We start from the raw sequence: 17,257 nt of genomic DNA on the forward strand, positions 1-17,257 counted from the left end.
AGAGAGAGAGAGGAAGAATTAGCATTAAAAATATAGTATGATATATTCATGTAGATATTACTTGTCTGTTGATAATAATAATAATAATAATAATAACAGTAACAATTGAACTTAAAAGAGAAAGATAAGAAATAACAAAGAAATAAAAAAGAAAGATAGAAGGAAGTTAGTCAATTGTTAGAAGGGTACGGCCGTTCAGTAACCGTCCTGTTCCGTTGGTTGTTGCTCTTCGTGTTCAACTTCGTGGACCTCTTCAACTGGTTCTTCTTCGATTTCGACTTCCTCGTGGTGGATTTGTTGTCCATCTTCGTCCTCGTCCTCTTCGACGTCCTCGTAGACATCGTCGACGGTCTGGTGGAACGACAAAGTTGGCTTGACGACGGCGACGTCTAGGGTCCATGCCTCCAATGCGGCCTCTGCGTCCATGATGATCTGTCTGGATGCGTCGTACCCGTCGTAAGCGGGTCTAGCCTCACCTGGGGTGACTGGCGAGTCGTCTAGCAATTCCAGTAGCGCCTTACCGTAACCGGCAATCAGTGCGAACTTCTCGGACATTTCTCTCATGGAGTCGAACTGGTAGTTGTACGACGCTTTCAACTTCTCTCTGGTGATGTTGGACAACTGTGCCTCTGCGACTAGGGACTCAGCCTCTGCTCTGACCAATTCTTGCTCCAAAACGGGCACCTTCGTGCTCATAGGGTCCTTGTACTTCAAGTGTGCGATCTCATCGGTGATTCTGTCCTTGCGCTCCCTGGAAGGTTGCACACTGGCCTCGATGTTCCTGATGGACTTCATAGTGACACGGTACTGGTCGTACTTGTCGATGAACTGGTCTTGCAACTCACCCAATTCGAAAAGCAGCACACCAAGCTTGTCAGTGACATCCGAGACGTCGTCGTCGTTCTCGGCCCCCCATAGGGACAACTGTCTCGCGGCGGCCCTGCGCTCATTGGCAACGACCTCCATGGCGCGCAGCACGCCCTTCTCGGTCTTCACGAGCTGCGACAGCTTCCTGGACAGCTCGGGTCCGAAATTGCCAGCGGCGTTCTTACGGAACGTCGACGCCAGGGACGCCTTCCCGAAGAACCGCGACTTCGTGCTCGAAGGTGGTGGTGGTGGCTGCTGCAACTGCTGTGCGGTAGGAGCCCTTGCGTTTCTCAAAGAGTATGTCTTGTGCATTGTGTGGGGATGTGGTGCGGGGTGAATTAGTGTCTACTAAAGTGTTCCAGGTCTGCAATCTACCACAACAACCCTCGCTCCCGGTTGTTCCCTTACCTGCCTCTCTTTATAACCTGCTGCGCTCTCGAGTCGTTCTTCAAATTTTGCAATTTTTCAGCGTCTGCGAGCCCCCTTTTTCGGTGTCTCTGCGGCTGTTTCTGAGCGAAACACGCTTTTTGGAGGGGAGTCGAGGGGAGGGGAGCGGGAGGGGTTTCGTCGAAAGTGACGTGTTTTGCGTTTTTGGCGGTGCGGATTTTGCGAGTGCGGGGTTAGGGGGCCGGGTAGTATTTCCTGTTTGGGATGTTTTGGTGTTGCCGTTTTTGGTGTGGGACAAATGGACATGGACAAATGACGGATTGGGACAGGTCAGGACAAGTCAGAGCAAACAAAAAACGGGCCTGCTTCACTCGAGTTTCGAACACGGGAATTGCAAAACAGGAGGAAAATGACGTTGTGGAAAAAATTTATTATTATAATGGGAACAAGAGAGCAGATCTCAAGAGTATTGGATGGGGCAGAAGGTAAGTGCTAAGAGCGCAGAGAGAGGATACCACTCAAGAAGGGTGACCCAGTCTTGTTCCCGCCTTTAGATACTTTCCCAGATGAAGAGATCTCGCCAGAGCACGGTCTCGCCGAACAAGCGCGGTAAAGTGGCGGAGGTCCCACGGGACAGCCGCCAGGGGGGCAGTCTGTTTCAACAGAGACTGGAACGATATGCACTGGATATTGCAGTGGACGGGGTTCCCTCAGAGTTGTACAATACTGGGTCCAGTCATTTCACTAGATTGGACCCCCCCAAGTTTAACCCAGCTTCGCATTTGCCCTATAGAGTTCCGGATGTCACTGTTCAGAGTAAGTACCTCTGCCATGTGGTGGTCAATTTGTACGCAGCGATTAGCTCGTTGGATATACAAGGGATTGTTGCGCTCAACGCTAGGGATTTAGCTGAGGATGGGTCCCTTGGTGCAGTGGATATCAACGAGTCAGATATTGCTACTTTCGATGAGGCAGAGGAGAACGATGACGAGGAACAACAGATGATGATGGCTTTCGCGGATGAGAGTGGAGACGTCGCTGAATACATTGATGAACTGACTGCTCCGGACTTCAACGTCTCGGGGAAGATCACGGAACGGTCAGAGTCTATAGTGAACGTCAACCACTGGACGAACGAACTGCGCAATTGTCTCAATTCAGGTGTTGTTCCAATGCCATTGACGCTGAGGGCAGCCCTCACTACAGTGTACTACCATCTCGCACTCACACAGGGGCAAAAGATTTACAGACAATTGCACGTCGAGATCCTAGAGTTACTTGTAAACACGGACGACAGTGGTACTAACTTCACAAAATTACTCAGGGATAATGGGCTAGTGTTAGACCACACACCAATGTTTCAATTTCTCACGCAGTTCTTGCCCTACCCAGACGCAGACTTCGCCAGGTACGATATCCAATCAAGAGACGATTTGCAATTGTTCAGATTGCTTCTCAAGTTGGCACACTTGGCGAGACCGTTCTTCAAGGAGGACGCGGGGGAGCCGATCCTAAGTGACACACTCGATTTCCTACTAGCAAGCTTCGCACCTTCAACAATGTCAATGGTCCTACCCATCATCAATTCCTACGTCCCCTACCATTACTCGACAACGGCAGGAAGGGACAACATTTTGACTTACTTCCCCGTATTTTTCAGCATTTGGAGTTCAGTGAGTCCAGGTGTCGCCATCGATACACACATGTACGATTTTGTTGGGTCCGTCGCAGAGGATTTCCACGAAAGGTTTCTTCTGGAAGATCAAGCTCACAACACGGATACCTGGTCCAGGGACCACTTCTCGGAATACGGGCTGTTCACGCCAACTCAGATGAGCTTTCTTTTCAACAGACTCCAGGGCCATTTGAGGGCAGACGGACAAATCCACTCGTACTCCAGGACAGTTCGGCCCTTCGTGTACTCCATTAACCCACACAACAACACCGCATTCTGGAGGAAACTCATCAGTTTGGTCAAATCGATAGAAACTTTTGTTCACCCTTCCAACACTGGGTTCTGGACAAGACCTATCGCCAAATTTGTCCACGCCTTTATCAAGATGTACCACGGCAGAAGGCAGAGGGAATTACTGTGCGATCACACCCCACATTTTGCATTGACCAACGAGTGCCACTCCAAGATCACCTCCGTGTTTGTTGAAGTGCTCTTCACAGGGTCGCAGAACAAAACAGCAGATGTCGCAAACTACTACATCTCCAGCATGGCGTACCTGCTTGACTTAAAACCATCTAATCAACACATTATCTTTGACAGAGTACTAACCGACATCTACGACGCCCTCGCAGGCGAATACATCCACTCAAGACACAGAATCATTGCATCGTTGAAACAGTTCACTAGGATCGTTAGGTACATGACTCTCCATAAGATTTATAGAATTCATATCACAAACATCATGTCCCTACTAGTCGCCAAAATCGATTTGAACGATATCAATTTGACAAGCAACCTATTGAACGGGATTGTGTCCATTACAAGCTTCGTACCCCTCGAGGCTGCCACTACTACCCTCCCTGCTGGTGAAGATACTTTGACTTTCGAATCGCACACTTTACCTTTTATCGAGGCACATTTCATCCATTTGAAGTGTGCGAAATCCACACCGGAATTGGACACGCAGAAGGGGGCGGACTTGGAAAAGTTATTCAACGCCTCGACCACTATCTTTGAAAATATCCTGAGAGTGTACGTCGAGAAACTGTTCCACTTCGTGGACGTAGAACTCGAGGAGGCCTTCATCACGAAACTGAACCAAACAACGTTGCTCATGATCGAATCAATGGACAACCGTACGTTCAAAGTGTACTCAGAATTGTTCCAAAGAGTGTTCTGGGACAACGACGCATTCAGAGAGAAGGATCCAAACTACGAGCTCGTCAGCGTCGCACTCTCAGCCATCGTGAAGAGAGACCCAGCCTCGGCGGCACCCCTCATCAGAACCATCTTCTTTAATGTCAAGCAGCAGATCGAGCGCGGTGCCGCCTCCGTGAGAAGCTCCTCGGAGATCCAGAAGAGGGATATCAGGCTTGTGATGTTCCTGAACTCGTTGAATGACGTGTTGAGACAATCACACGAGGCGCTGATCTCCATCGAGGACGAACTCATCGAGTTCATGAAGTACTTATTTGGAAATGTCACGAACCCACCACTTGACGTCATCACCTCGATCATCGTACACAGCTCCCTCGCAACGCTAACTACCACAGAGCTGACTGAGGCACGCCTCTTCCCGGAAGAATCAACACTATCCACGAGTGAGAAATGGGGCGCGTTGCAATTCGATGAACGCAGGTTCCAAATCCAGGACTTATTATGGCATGTCCCCTCAAAACAGGAGATTGACGTTGCCGTGAACATCCTGAACCAGATGGTGGATTGGTGCATTACGAAATTGGAGAAACTGTTGGAGTCGCCACAGTCAGATACTGTGTACTGTGACCAGCTTCAGAAGTATATCTTGATCATCACACATTCGCTCTCAGGTGCAAGTTTACTGTTCGACCCTGAGTTTAATGAATTGACAAGGGGTAAAACCGCTTCAAGAGGGGTGAGGTTGGCGACCTGGGATGATGACGAACTGGGCGCGGAGGCGACAGACGGGCACGCTCCGAAGTTGACCGCTGGTGCAGATGATGATCTCGCCAGGGATGAGGAGAGCGCCGATGTGGTCAACAAAGACACAAGCCCAGAAGACATCCTCATTTTCGATGCTGATGACATCAATGGTGATAATGCCTCTGAGGTTCCCTCGGGGATATGCACGCCAGCAGTACCTGACACCGATGACAATGATATTTCAGACGACCTATGCTGTGTTAATAAAAGTACCGGTTTCAAGAAACTGAACATCTTTGCCTGCAACTACTGTTTTGGTCAAACTGAAGCAGAAAAGTTGCGGAACCCATTGTATTTTGAAGTGCACAAGATCAGGGACAGGATCGGGGGTCTTCTCCACAAGGTATACTTGTTTTTAATCGAGCACCACGAAAACAATACAATCATGAACCAAATCATACTCCATGGTATGAAAGTATTTTTCACCGATGTTGGACAGGAAACTGTTTTTAACGAGGACTCGACAGCAACTTTGGATTGCGATTTCTTGGAAAATATCCAGTCCTTGGCACATGTGGACAAACCGTACACTCGAACGTTATTTGCAATCAAAATCAACGAATACCACCAGAGTCGCGTCATGCTACACTCAACAAATCGTTATCCCTCTAGATTGGAAAAAAAATTGCTTATGGACATCATTTCTTTGTCAATTTCCATATATCCGGATGTTTACAAGCCAGCGCAAGGAACCCTTGTACATTGTATGAAGCAAGTAATTGGATCTTATGCGACAATAATGGGTGTTGTCATGACGTCTTTAAGGGAAGGTGTAAAAACCCAATCGCACAAGAAAATCGAAGTTGTGCTGAAATTACTCTTGGTGAAGAAGATTCATCGGAAGATTATGTCAGATTTCAAAAATTTGAAAGATCTGGTCTTGTTGCTCATCGAATGTTGTAATATCAACGAACTTGATGTTGGTGTTCTTGCCGAGCGTTTACTGCTTAACATTGTCGGTGGACTGAAGATTCCTTCCAGTATTTGCGTCCACGATGAAAGGATGTTCACACCGATCGCACCGACTGACCAGTACATGGCTGCAAGGGTGAAGGCTATCAGGGAATCTAAGGACAACAAACGTCAGTACTACTTACAGTTGTTGACAAGTCTGCAAGAAACTCTACTGGATGTGCTAAACAAGCAAAATAAAGCAACGTGGAAAATTCCAATTATTCTAGTAAGATTTCTCAGTAGACTACAGTCCAGTCTAGAGATATCTACAAATGTCAAAGCCGTTTCCCTACTCCACGAACAAACAAGGGAAAAGCACCCAGATATGGTCCATTTGGTAGTTAGATCTTACCTTGGGATATTCAACAAAATATTTTCCTTGTCTGACTACAAGTACGACATCTCTAATGCGTATCGAAGCAGTTTTGATCCATCCTTTGTGGAGGTGATTCAGTCATCAGAAATTGATTTCAAAAAGAAGTTCCAAGCTGAAATGAATAACTTGGAGCATCCAAACTTCTTTATTGATTGTCGCCCGTTTGTAGGTTGGTTATGTTGGGGACGAGAGATGAAAGTGTTGAAGGCTGAACCTGTCCAAATCAACTTGAAGCAAGAAGACATCAATGCTGTGAACTGCTTGGGTTCATTGGTGAGCAAGCAATGGCTAATAGATGTTACGACAACACTGGTCCAAGATAACGAGAGTCGTACTGTCTTCAGCAGCGGTAACGTTTCATTTTTCGTTTTGATGATTATTTTGATCACCGAAAAGCATACTACAGCGATTACTTTGAATGACTTGTTCGATCTCTGTACCAAATACTACGATCGATACGACAAAGCAGCAATGATTATGTCTGTAGAAATCTTTTCCAGTTTGCTCTGTGGTGATAAGTACATGGCTAAGGATGAGTTGAAGGCTCGTAATACGTTTGCCTCCAGGTTTTTGAAAGATTGTTTGAATAACGAACTGAACCAGGATGCCTTTGAAATTTGGAGCACGTTCTGTTGGTGGATTCCTACGCTCTACGACATCAGAAGATGTCCACCACTGTTTGAAATCTTCTCTCATGTCGAGACCGTGCTTGATAGTAATTCTGACGCAGCTGCACATCAAGCTTACAAGTTGTTGATGTTGCGGAGTATCGCTATCGGTACAGAGTTTAGATCTCCTGATATGAGTCACGTCATAGACACACTTATTTTTGACCACCCGTACGATCAAGTGCGGGAAGCCGTTGCGAAGTTATTTGTTACGTTGATTCAGAACATGTGCTACCCATCTATGGACAGTCCCAAGGCGTTGTTAGAAGCCGAGATGAGTGCTGACGGGTTAGGTCTGCCAATGAAATGGGCAACATCTAAAATTGACACCGTGATCAAGAGGCATTTCCAATTGATCTCTGAGGAGTACACTTTGCATATAAGGGGCAAAGATCTAACCCCGCAAGAAAGCATCAAGACGAGATACTTTTACCTATCCTCGACAATGTACTATTGGACAACCGAGATGATAAAGGGACCCAATAAAGTCATTCTTTTCCCTTACCTTGTGGATTACATTATTCCATTTTTATTACGTTTGATCTTACAAAAGGAAACCTGCCAGTTGGCAGGCATCGATGCAGCCACCATCTTCCTTGGGATCGCGTACTTGCCTGTTCGTGATAAGGAGATGTGTTCAATTGCCGCACTAATGTGTGCCAAACCGAGTAAGAAGGAATCCTCCCACCAACTGAAATTGAAACTAAGCTTTATCCAGTTCTTCCTGTCTGCACATCTGTTGCGACTAGACCAGGAACAAAAAAATATCATCATGGAGTTTATAGTGACCAACTTGTACAACGACAAGCTCGTTGAGGTAAGAGACCGTGCGGCCGATGTACTATCAGATATTGTCCACAACATTGAGTCCGAGCAAGCGCTGATCCAGCTGATATCGCGCTTCTCCTCCAAGCTGGATGGTCTGACCTGGGAACAAAAACAGGAGCATTCGAAAACAGACTCGCGCATTCACGGAAGCGTCATCGGTCTTGGTGCCATCATATCTGCCTTCCCCTACGTGTTCCCCTTGCCCAGATGGATTCCTGAGCAGCTGAGCAGACTGTCGTCGTGGGCCCGAACCAACGGTGTCGCGGGCGCCTCTGCAAAGGCCATAATTGCCGAATTCAAGAAAGTGAGAACGGACACGTGGCAATTCGATAGGACGGTGTTCACAAGCGATGAACTGGAGGATTTGGAAGGTGTCATGTGGAGGAGCTACTACGCGTAGTGCAGCGGATCCGCCGGACCCGCTACCCATTGCCCGTTGCCCGTTGCCCGGACGCTAGATGCCGTTCCTCTGTTTTAATTTCGGAAGCGGAAAAACTTCGAATAAAATATTGATGTTTCTTTGTGTGGGAAATTCGCGATAGTTTGCATTTGGTTTACAGTTGGTGTACGGCTAAGAGTTTCACCCCATTCATATCGCTTTATCAATTAACTTCAATTTCTGTGTATTAACTCGTTGATTGGAAAAAGCAGAGCAAATTATCCTGAGGTTTTAGTGCTTTTTTATCTTTCTCGATTTAGCTTCGCAACTGATTATTTCCCTCCCCTTCTCTCACTGTTCCAATTGCCAATCGGTGTAGATATATCACAAACATACGTATAACACATAGAGACACAGTTCAGATAGAATTAAGATGTCTGCCTCGGGGGAAAATAGCAAACAATATGACAGTATCATGAAGGTGTTGCTAATTGGTGATTCCGGTGTTGGGAAATCGTGTTTACTGGTCCGTTTCGTGGAGGATAAATTCTCTCCGTCGTTCATTACCACCATTGGGATAGATTTCAAGATTAAAACGGTCGATATCAATGGAAAGAAGATCAAGCTACAACTGTGGGACACTGCCGGGCAAGAACGGTTCAGAACAATTACCACGGCGTACTACCGTGGGGCCATGGGGATCATTCTTGTGTACGACGTCACCGATGAACGGACATTTGAGAACGTCAAGAATTGGTTCAAGACCGTGAGCGACCACGCTACTGACGACGCACAACTTCTGTTGGTTGGGAACAAATGTGACATGGACACAAGACTGGTCACACATGAACAAGGTGAGGCCCTGGGGAAGGAATTGGGGATTCCATTTGTGGAAGCAAGCGCAAAGGACGACACAAACGTCAACGAGGTGTTCTTTACGCTGGCAAAGCTTATTCAAGGAAGACTCGATAGCCAAAGTGCGGCCGACAGCACGGCTGGCCGCGGAAACAGTAAGGGCGGTGTGAATATTAACGAAAACGGCAAGAAAAGCTCCTCGAATTGCTGTTGAGTACTGTCACTATCTACTGTTCCCTTGTTTTTCTCAGGCAACTGCCCCTCTCCTCTCCCATCTCTCACACACTCACGCACGCACGTATAAGCAAATTTGTGTCGTGTAATTGTTCAAATGGTTATCAGTGACGGAAACGGTACAGACTTTAAAACCATCATGTCTGCCACGTAAGTATATGTGCATAAAGTATGTATATATATATGTGTGTGTGTGTATAAGTACATCAAACTGTCCAATATGTCCAGCGACTTAAAGGTCGAAATCGCACGTCAAATACAATATGAAAAAAAAATAATATATAAAAAAGAAGTAGAAGAAGAAGCATATTCATTGCTGGTTACTTCCTCGATTTTGGGAGATAAAAGGGGATCCTGGGGATGTCTCTCGTTGGTTTTGAGCGAAACAAAGATAAGAGTGAATATACTCCGTTATATTCGATGTTGTCCACTCACAGTTCACGGGGCAACGAAGCCAGAAAGCACAGTAGCATACCGAGCGCTTCAAATAAGTTAGCAAAATCGGGCGGTTCCAAAACAGATGAGGAAGAGAGCGAGATGGGTGGGACTGCACACGGTGTGCATCTTTGGAATAGACTGTTTTCACGTCTATCCCACAGCGGTAAAACAAATGAGGATGCGGAGTGTGAAGTGCCCGTTAAGGATGCAAAGCGCCAAAGGGACCAAGACACGTTACTCATACCTAGAAAGAAGAAAAGACCCGCCAATGAAGCGGAGATGGGTATTGAACCCAAACGACAAGAAGTGAATGATAAAAAGCTAAATCTTTCTAAGGATCCGTTTGGCTGGAATAAGTGGGAAACAACCGAGATTGGATCATCGAACAAGAAGGCTGATTACGGTACAACATTTTTTAAAAGAAAAACCCTAACGAAATATAAAAATGGTATTGACGATGCCGATGTAATTTTACGATCTGAATCTGATGAACTGGCCTGCCTAAGAGAAATCTTCAACGGCGAGTATTGTATTCCGAAAGTCATTGCTGATGAACGGAAACATCAGTTACAATTACTAAACCGAGATAAACAGGTCATGGAGCCGTCTTCGACTAGCAAATGGAGGAACTCAGTGGTGATGTTGACCGAAAAAATCAGAAATATACTACTACTAGAGGGGCATACTTCCAAAGAATCACAAGACAATGACGTGGTATTTGTAAAGGAGAAAAAAATACCGTCATTAGAGGAGAAACGTCAAAGGTATCATGACAACAAGAAATTATTCGATAAGAAACTATCAAACTTAGAGAATGAGTTTAAAAATTACAGAGAATTGACCCAGGAAAGAAGGAGAATTCAGGAAAGCATAAGACAGAAGAGAGAATCAGCTGGAAAGGCCAATATTATTCCAACTTTGAAGGAAAAAGATTTGAGACATATTCAAAGTACTCTAGAAAGAAAAGACGCTGCTGTGTTATATAACAAGGAGAATATTGAGGTGGGCATCAGAGATTTCAAGACTCTAGCGCCAAGGAGGTGGCTAAATGACACGATAATTGAGTTTTTCATGAAATTCATTGAAAACAATACCGAGAACACTGTAGCCTTCAACTCTTTTTTCTATACAAGTCTCTCTGAACGTGGATACCAAGGTGTCAGAAGGTGGATGAAAAGAAAGAAGGTCACTATCGATAAACTGGATAAAATTTTTGTTCCGATAAACTTAAAGCAATCGCACTGGGCACTTGGACTGATAGATCTGAGGAGGGAGAGAATAGTTTACGTTGACTCACTGACGAATGGACCTAGTGCGATAAGTTTTGCCATCCTGAATGACTTGAAAATATACATCAGCGAGGAAAGTGGTCAGAAAATAGGCGAAAATTTTCAGCTGGTTCATGCAGACTGCCCTCAACAACCAAACGGCTTTGATTGTGGGATTTACGTGTGCATGAACACACTATATTTGTCAACGGACTCAGAATTAACTTTCTCTGCAAAGGATGCCGTAAAAATGAGATACTATATAGCGGGTCTGATATTATCTGGCGGTGATAAGTAGTCAGGAAGTATATGTAGAAAAAAAACATGCATATTTGAGAATCTCGAAGCGAACTCAAAGACTCTATCGTCAGTATTGAGAGGCAGGAGCACAAATTCCACTGTTATGTAGGCTGGTTTGATACCTTCTCTTCTTTGTTACTACTTTCCGATTCATTGTGAGGAGATTTATGTTCCTCTAATTTATCTAAACTACTTTCGGTGCTTGCTTCCTCCTTTAAACTATCACTAATTTCGTTTGGCTCCGTTTTATCTTTCGCCTCCTTCAACACGTCCTTTTTTGAAGACTCTGGCTCTTCTTTCACAGGCGTTGAAGACAATCCTAATTTTCCCAACTTTTCTGAAATCTCAATAGCCTCGGGTTTTTCGTTGTCACTTTCGTCTTTGTTTATAGTCAACTTCTTCATCTCCGACATGACTTCAGAGATTTCTTTCTTGGTATCAATTTGTTTAATTTCAAACTCATTACACAACTTCTTCAATTTTTCACTCCAGCCCATTTCTTCTGCCAATCTTTGGGCAGCGTCATCAGTACTGCCCTTGAACATTAAATCGGTTTTGCGTTTTTCCTGAGCAAACGAACCAACCATCTCTTTGTTAATTAGTATTCTACGGATTTTTGCCGGGACCTCGTGTGGGAGAGATGCAAATGGATAAACCGCTAACGAAGTACCTGCGACAATGACAATATATTCACTCGCTGATGATTTGTCCTCTAAGGTTTCGAGATCGTCTTCCCATGTATCGAAGAATCTGGCCGGCAGATTCTCACCAAAAAACACAATATTCGGTTTTATCAGGCTTTTGCAGTGATCGCATCGCGCAAAATCGATGCTATCTTCAGTCTTAAAATCCAGTTTTTCTTTAAAATAGTTCATCGGGAACTGTTTCTTACACTTAATGCAATGGTTCGAAGCAAAATTCCCGTGTGCTTCAACAATGTATTCTGCATTAATACCTGCTTGCGCTTCCAATGTGTCAATATTCTGCGTGTATATTCTGCGTAATCGATTCTCATCCTGAAATAATTTCATGAAGAAGTGAAACTTTGAAGGTTTGAACTTACCAGGGTAGAGTTCCTTAGCCAAAGTGTAGAATGGTTTGGGATTTTCTTCAAAGAAATCGATATCAAACACTGCCTCTGCAAATGGTAGATTCAATTTAGCAAGGTTTCTATAAAGGCCTGTCTCCGGCGACCTGAAATCAGGGATACCACAAGATGTTGAAATACCGGCACCAACCATAAATATTACGTTAGCACCAGATGTTTTTCGAAGCAAAAAGCCTAACTTCTTAACTGCTTTCAAATTTGCATCATCGTGTTGAACCAGGTACTTCATGTACTTGTCTCTCTTTTCTTCTGGGCTCAATGTACTCATATTTTCTTACAATAATTTGTTATTCTTCTTACCTTCTACATAACAGCTCAGCTACGAGAGACTAGCACACTAGTCTCTCTTTCTATACGCGCGGTTCAGAAGTAATCACAACCTGCGTCTAGTGAAGACTTTTATGTCACTCTTTACGAAGCTTCACTTGATGCTCAACATACCCCCCTACTTCTGCAATCCGCAAACCATCGCATCTCTAAACTACTCAGGTTCTTACACGTTGTTTAATCGATGCCAGATGTAGCCAACCGCTATGATCATTTAGTTTGCATTTCTTACAACAATGTACCAGTCCGCTGCATCGTGCTAGCAGACTGAGTACCAGGGTGATACTTGATCACCCCCTCAAACCGAAGCCTTTTGACCTTCGGTAGTCTATAGAAAGCCGTATTTGATACTATACTGTAGACGGTGTGATTATTCTGACTCTTCCAGAATCCACAGCTCACTTTATTCATCATAGTGAGGTTCTGCTATATCATGTTCATAGCATGTATACGAGGATGACCCTTGATCTCCCCCTCGATCCGAGATACACAATGCTCGGTAATCCACAGCAAGTCATATTGGATACTCTACCGTAGATGGTGTGGAAGCACTGACTTCATAGGCTCCATCCCTCACTCTATCCAACTTAGTAAGGTTGTGCTAGAAACGCTTCGTAGCACGGACCTGGAAATGACACCCAGTCATCTCCGGCACATGGTGATCGTCTCCCGAGGGGGTACAGAACTTGCCGTTGCTGTTCCAGATTTGGTAGCGCTGCTGGTTCCTGATCTGGGCAGAGTGACCGGCTTCGGTTGTTTTGAGTACCCATACCTTTCCCGATGTAAAAGCTCCAGTGAGCCTCTTGAATAACCATCTTACTACCATTTCTAAGGTATGTCGATTTCAGCGTTACTCTTTAATAACCATATTCAAACCTCCCCTTGAGGTATGGCGGTCTATGATAAATCTTCGTGTTCAGCCTTTGTTGACGATAAACATACCACCATTCTTATCTTCGTTGAACTCCACGTAACTGCACCGCCAGCCATAAACATCACCTACCCCCCAGTAGAATAAGGGAGATCCAGGGATGACTCCGAAGTAGCATCTGTGTTCACGATAATATTAATAGGAGCCCCCTTTTGATACTGCATACTGACGTGTAGTGTAAAGGTACTTTTAGCAGGAGATAAATGAAGTTCTTACCACATTTAATCTGTAAGATAGTTCCTCTTCATTATCGCTCTGTCACTGGAACCTTTGCTGTCACTGCCACGCTGAGTACGGGCACCTAAAGATTTATCCCTTGCTCTTCTTTCAACCTCTAAATACTCCTTCTCGATCCTCCTGTACGCTTTTATCAGATTGTCCAATTGGTAACTCAGTCGCTTCTCCACTGGCTTACCACCGTGCACTAGCACCACACGGTCCCTGATAACCATCTCACGCCCCAGTTGCATACTTAGATCCTTACATTCCACCTATAGCAACATGTGGATTAAGGAGACCTTTTCAACTGGCTTTCCTTGCTCCCCTTCGCTTGTGAATGCTAAAATGATCAAACGAAAATCAACCGTCGTTTAATGCAACGCAAACAACATCCTTGTGGTGACCATCATACTGTCTTACAACTTTCCTCGTGGGCAGATCCCATAGTCTGACGTAATGGCCTGATGACGCTGTCAAGAGGTATCCGCTATTTGCGCTGAACGCGCAGTCCCAGACCCACTTGTGATGAACATTCAAAGTAGATTCGAATTTGAAGTTGTTATCAATGGACCAAACTCTTGTGACCACATTCACTTTCCCCTACCGCACTAATAGCGGCGGGTTAACATAGGACATCAGAGAACCGTTCTTCAAAGTCAGCAACGAGTGTTTCTCCAACTTGTCCTCACCCCAAACACCTAGCGTCTTGGAAACCTTGCGCTTCGAGCAGTCGGTCGAATAAAACTCCTTCAACTGCGTGAGCGACCTCGGAGTCGCCTCCAAAGAGTCATTAATAGCCTCCAACGTACTATTGAACTGATAGGTGTCATGTTCCCGAAATATGTTCAGTTTTTTCTAACATGCTGCTTTCCAAAGTTCCTCATCTCTCCTTGAGAAGGCTTCTCGGGCATCTTTGACAACTGATAAGAAAGTGCATTCTTAATATTTTCCATCTGCACCTCATCAATCAATTAAACTTGGTTGGAATTGCACGCGTCTGTTGTACCTCTGGAAGTTGTACGTTACGTTTCTTGATGGGTTTCAAATGCCCAATCTCACTAACGTTCTTTCCAGACACATTTTCTGTCATCACATCATTCATGTGATTTGTCCGCGGTGCTGCTGTTCGTAAGCAGTCAATTATACCCTCTTGCTTCTTGACCCGGTCTACAGTTTCCTTTATCTCTTTAATATTTTTAGGAAAACCTGGGTATGTTTTCGCAACATCAGCAAGAATGTTATTCAATGCTTCTACCGGATTCATGCAGCCTGTACTACCTCCTGTATCTGTAGCAGACCTTTTGCTACAGATGTCATCTCGGGCGATAGAGAACATTTCGCCCTCTATGTTAGGGTTGTTCAAATCGTCCCCAAACACACTCTTCGGTGCTTCGCCCGGTGGGTCGAACAGATTCAATTTCTCATTCTCCCCATGACGAAATATTCAGAAAGTCCCCCTGACTTGTCTTCTCCCATAGAAGTGTTAACATCTGGTACCAGTTGGAATATTTCCTGCGAGGCAGATACTCCCCGTAACGTTGAAATAGCATATGATTGTACATCATGGATGTAAGAATAGTTCTTCAAGGGAAAGTTCAATTCTTCAAATTTCACTTGGTTACTGGAGTATACCTTGCCTGTACAGGCACCAAAGGTTCGATATACTCTCTTCCGCGAATTTCCCTTGCCTGTGCAGGGATCAAAGGATCGATATGCTCTCTTCTGCGAGTTTCCGCGGTGTGATTTTAAAGTATAAAGCCCATTTCTTTGCTTAGCCATCGTCGACCTAACGCCATCTTGGGTTATCATCTGTAGAGGAATTTTTCCAAATATGAAACGACCCTTTGACGTCGCCGTTGCCGCTGAAATGGATATCAACTTGAAATCAACACCAGGAACATAAGCCACATTGTGTAAGAGGAAATTCTTGACCTTAACTTTTCCAAATCCTTCAATGGTAGCATTTCCAACAATACCTGTCAATTCCTCATGCTTGCCCATCTTAAGCTCACTAAACATACTCGCGTCATTGCATACATGAATGGAGCTTCCGCTATCAACTACCAATTCTCCCTTGGGGAGTGATGTTGATGCATACATTGATGCATAAAAGCTTTGTAGACCGCCTATTTTTTCATTCGATCTAAAAGTATTAGCATCCGGATAGTCCCGTTTATACTTAACGCACTTACTAATCGGATGGTTTTCTCCACAGTGGAAACACTTGATCTGAGAGTGATAAGTGCTCCTTTTAGCGGCCATGGCCACCTCGCCATGTTCCGCTTTCCCTTCTCCAAGATCTTGGAGTAAATCGTGTTCAGAAGTAATCACAACCTGCGTCTAGTGAAGACTTTTACGTCACTCTTTACGAAGCTTCACTTGACGCTCAACACATTGGATAGTTCCATTATGAAGGTGAATGCGTAAGTGTCTATCTGACGTTCTAATTACCTTGCTCATTGCGGGGCAGAAAATTTCAAAGTTCCATTTTAAAATTTAAAGAGGTTTCAAAAGGTAATTGCGCAAAAAAAAACTAGCAAGAGCTCTCGTTGCTATCCTTCATTTCGAATGTTGTGTTTGTAGAGCTGGAAGAAATAGTCGCTTACACTCACTATTGCAGCGCTCCATTACACTCACAAAAAATTATAAATCGTGATTACAAAAAACGACCTCGGTGAGGATTGAACTCACGATCTTGCGATTAACAGTCGCACGCCTTAACCAGCTTGGCCACGAAGTCTTCAATTTATTTTTTAAAAATTTTGGTAAATGTTAAATAGTTACTTTTTTTAGCAAGATAGGTGGTTAAATACTTTATTTTTAGATATAAACTGAACTGTTGGTAAACAATTAAAGCCTGTAACGTAATAGGCCAAGTCAATAGTCAATTATCCTTCGGTGATATCTAATTATGACTAAAATTGAGGGCACAACAGCACTACACTGTGTACAAGTTGTTGTACCAACTTGATTGGTAAGCACATAGCACTTATAGGCTACATCCAGGCTGAAATAAACCTGATAACGTATAACAAAATAGAATCGGGTGTACCATCACGCAAAGAAATACATAGATGGGAAGAAATCTATATTTAACGAGATACTCTTCATGATTCAAGTTTACTGCTCAGCTTCAATAATCAAACGTATCATTGCCATTTATGTTTACCTACCGATATATGTCCCAATCAGCCATCTCGGCTCAAAGTTCAACGTTCAATAATCTTTCCAAAGAAAGCCGGCTCATCCAGCCATCAACCGGAAGGCAAAAAGATGTTAGCTCGCAGCCTTTCTTGTACGAATTCTCCGCTGTTGTCACTAACCAATACATTGTATCACAATACGCCTCCCCCGGCCTATGTAAAGATATTTGCACCGTTCGTGTCGGGCTCTTTTGTCGTAATATATCAGTCAAATGAAAAACTTCGGTGTTGATGTGTCAGGAAGTAGAGTACTTTGCTCCCAAAATCCCCAACCTGGA

At 44.4% G+C, this 17,257-nt stretch overlaps 6 protein-coding genes and 1 non-coding gene across 7 annotated transcripts; 3 read left to right on the plus strand and 4 right to left on the minus strand.

The window, feature by feature from the left end:
• Positions 1 to 195: 195 nt before the first annotated feature.
• LSP1 (lipid-binding protein LSP1) lies at positions 196 to 1,179 on the minus strand (the record flags this gene model as incomplete). Its single annotated transcript, XM_022607688.1, has 1 exon — positions 196 to 1,179. The coding sequence occupies one exon, from the start codon at positions 1,177 to 1,179 to the stop codon at positions 196 to 198; it is 984 nt and encodes a 327-aa protein (XP_022464258.1).
• A 641-nt stretch (positions 1,180 to 1,820) lies between these two features.
• Positions 1,821 to 8,117, plus strand: KNAG0D02640 (uncharacterized protein; the record flags this gene model as incomplete). The annotated part of the gene is made up of 1 exon (XM_022607689.1): positions 1,821 to 8,117. One exon carries the CDS (start codon positions 1,821 to 1,823, stop codon positions 8,115 to 8,117), a length of 6,297 nt encoding a protein of 2,098 aa, XP_022464259.1.
• A 412-nt stretch (positions 8,118 to 8,529) lies between these two features.
• KNAG0D02650 (Rab GTPase family protein) lies at positions 8,530 to 9,165 on the plus strand (the record flags this gene model as incomplete). The annotated part of the gene is made up of 1 exon (XM_022607690.1): positions 8,530 to 9,165. The coding sequence occupies one exon, from the start codon at positions 8,530 to 8,532 to the stop codon at positions 9,163 to 9,165; it is 636 nt and encodes a 211-aa protein (XP_022464260.1).
• Positions 9,166 to 9,545: 380 nt separating this feature from the next.
• Positions 9,546 to 11,189, plus strand: ULP1 (SUMO protease ULP1; the record flags this gene model as incomplete). Its single annotated transcript, XM_022607691.1, has 1 exon — positions 9,546 to 11,189. The coding sequence occupies one exon, from the start codon at positions 9,546 to 9,548 to the stop codon at positions 11,187 to 11,189; it is 1,644 nt and encodes a 547-aa protein (XP_022464261.1).
• Positions 11,190 to 11,292: 103 nt separating this feature from the next.
• HST2 (histone deacetylase HST2) lies at positions 11,293 to 12,528 on the minus strand (the record flags this gene model as incomplete). Its single annotated transcript, XM_022607692.1, has 1 exon — positions 11,293 to 12,528. One exon carries the CDS (start codon positions 12,526 to 12,528, stop codon positions 11,293 to 11,295), a length of 1,236 nt encoding a protein of 411 aa, XP_022464262.1.
• A 2,661-nt stretch (positions 12,529 to 15,189) lies between these two features.
• KNAG0D02680 (uncharacterized protein) lies at positions 15,190 to 16,038 on the minus strand (the record flags this gene model as incomplete). The annotated part of the gene is made up of 1 exon (XM_022607693.1): positions 15,190 to 16,038. The coding sequence occupies one exon, from the start codon at positions 16,036 to 16,038 to the stop codon at positions 15,190 to 15,192; it is 849 nt and encodes a 282-aa protein (XP_022464263.1).
• Positions 16,039 to 16,442: 404 nt separating this feature from the next.
• Positions 16,443 to 16,516, minus strand: KNAG0Dtrna2N. The gene has a single exon. It is a non-coding gene; the product is annotated as a tRNA-Asn (tRNA).
• Positions 16,517 to 17,257: the final 741 nt, after the last annotated feature.

Source organism: Huiozyma naganishii, chromosome 4 (assembly GCF_000348985.1).
Source record: "Huiozyma naganishii CBS 8797 chromosome 4, complete genome".
NCBI lineage: Eukaryota > Fungi > Ascomycota > Saccharomycetes > Saccharomycetales > Saccharomycetaceae > Huiozyma > Huiozyma naganishii.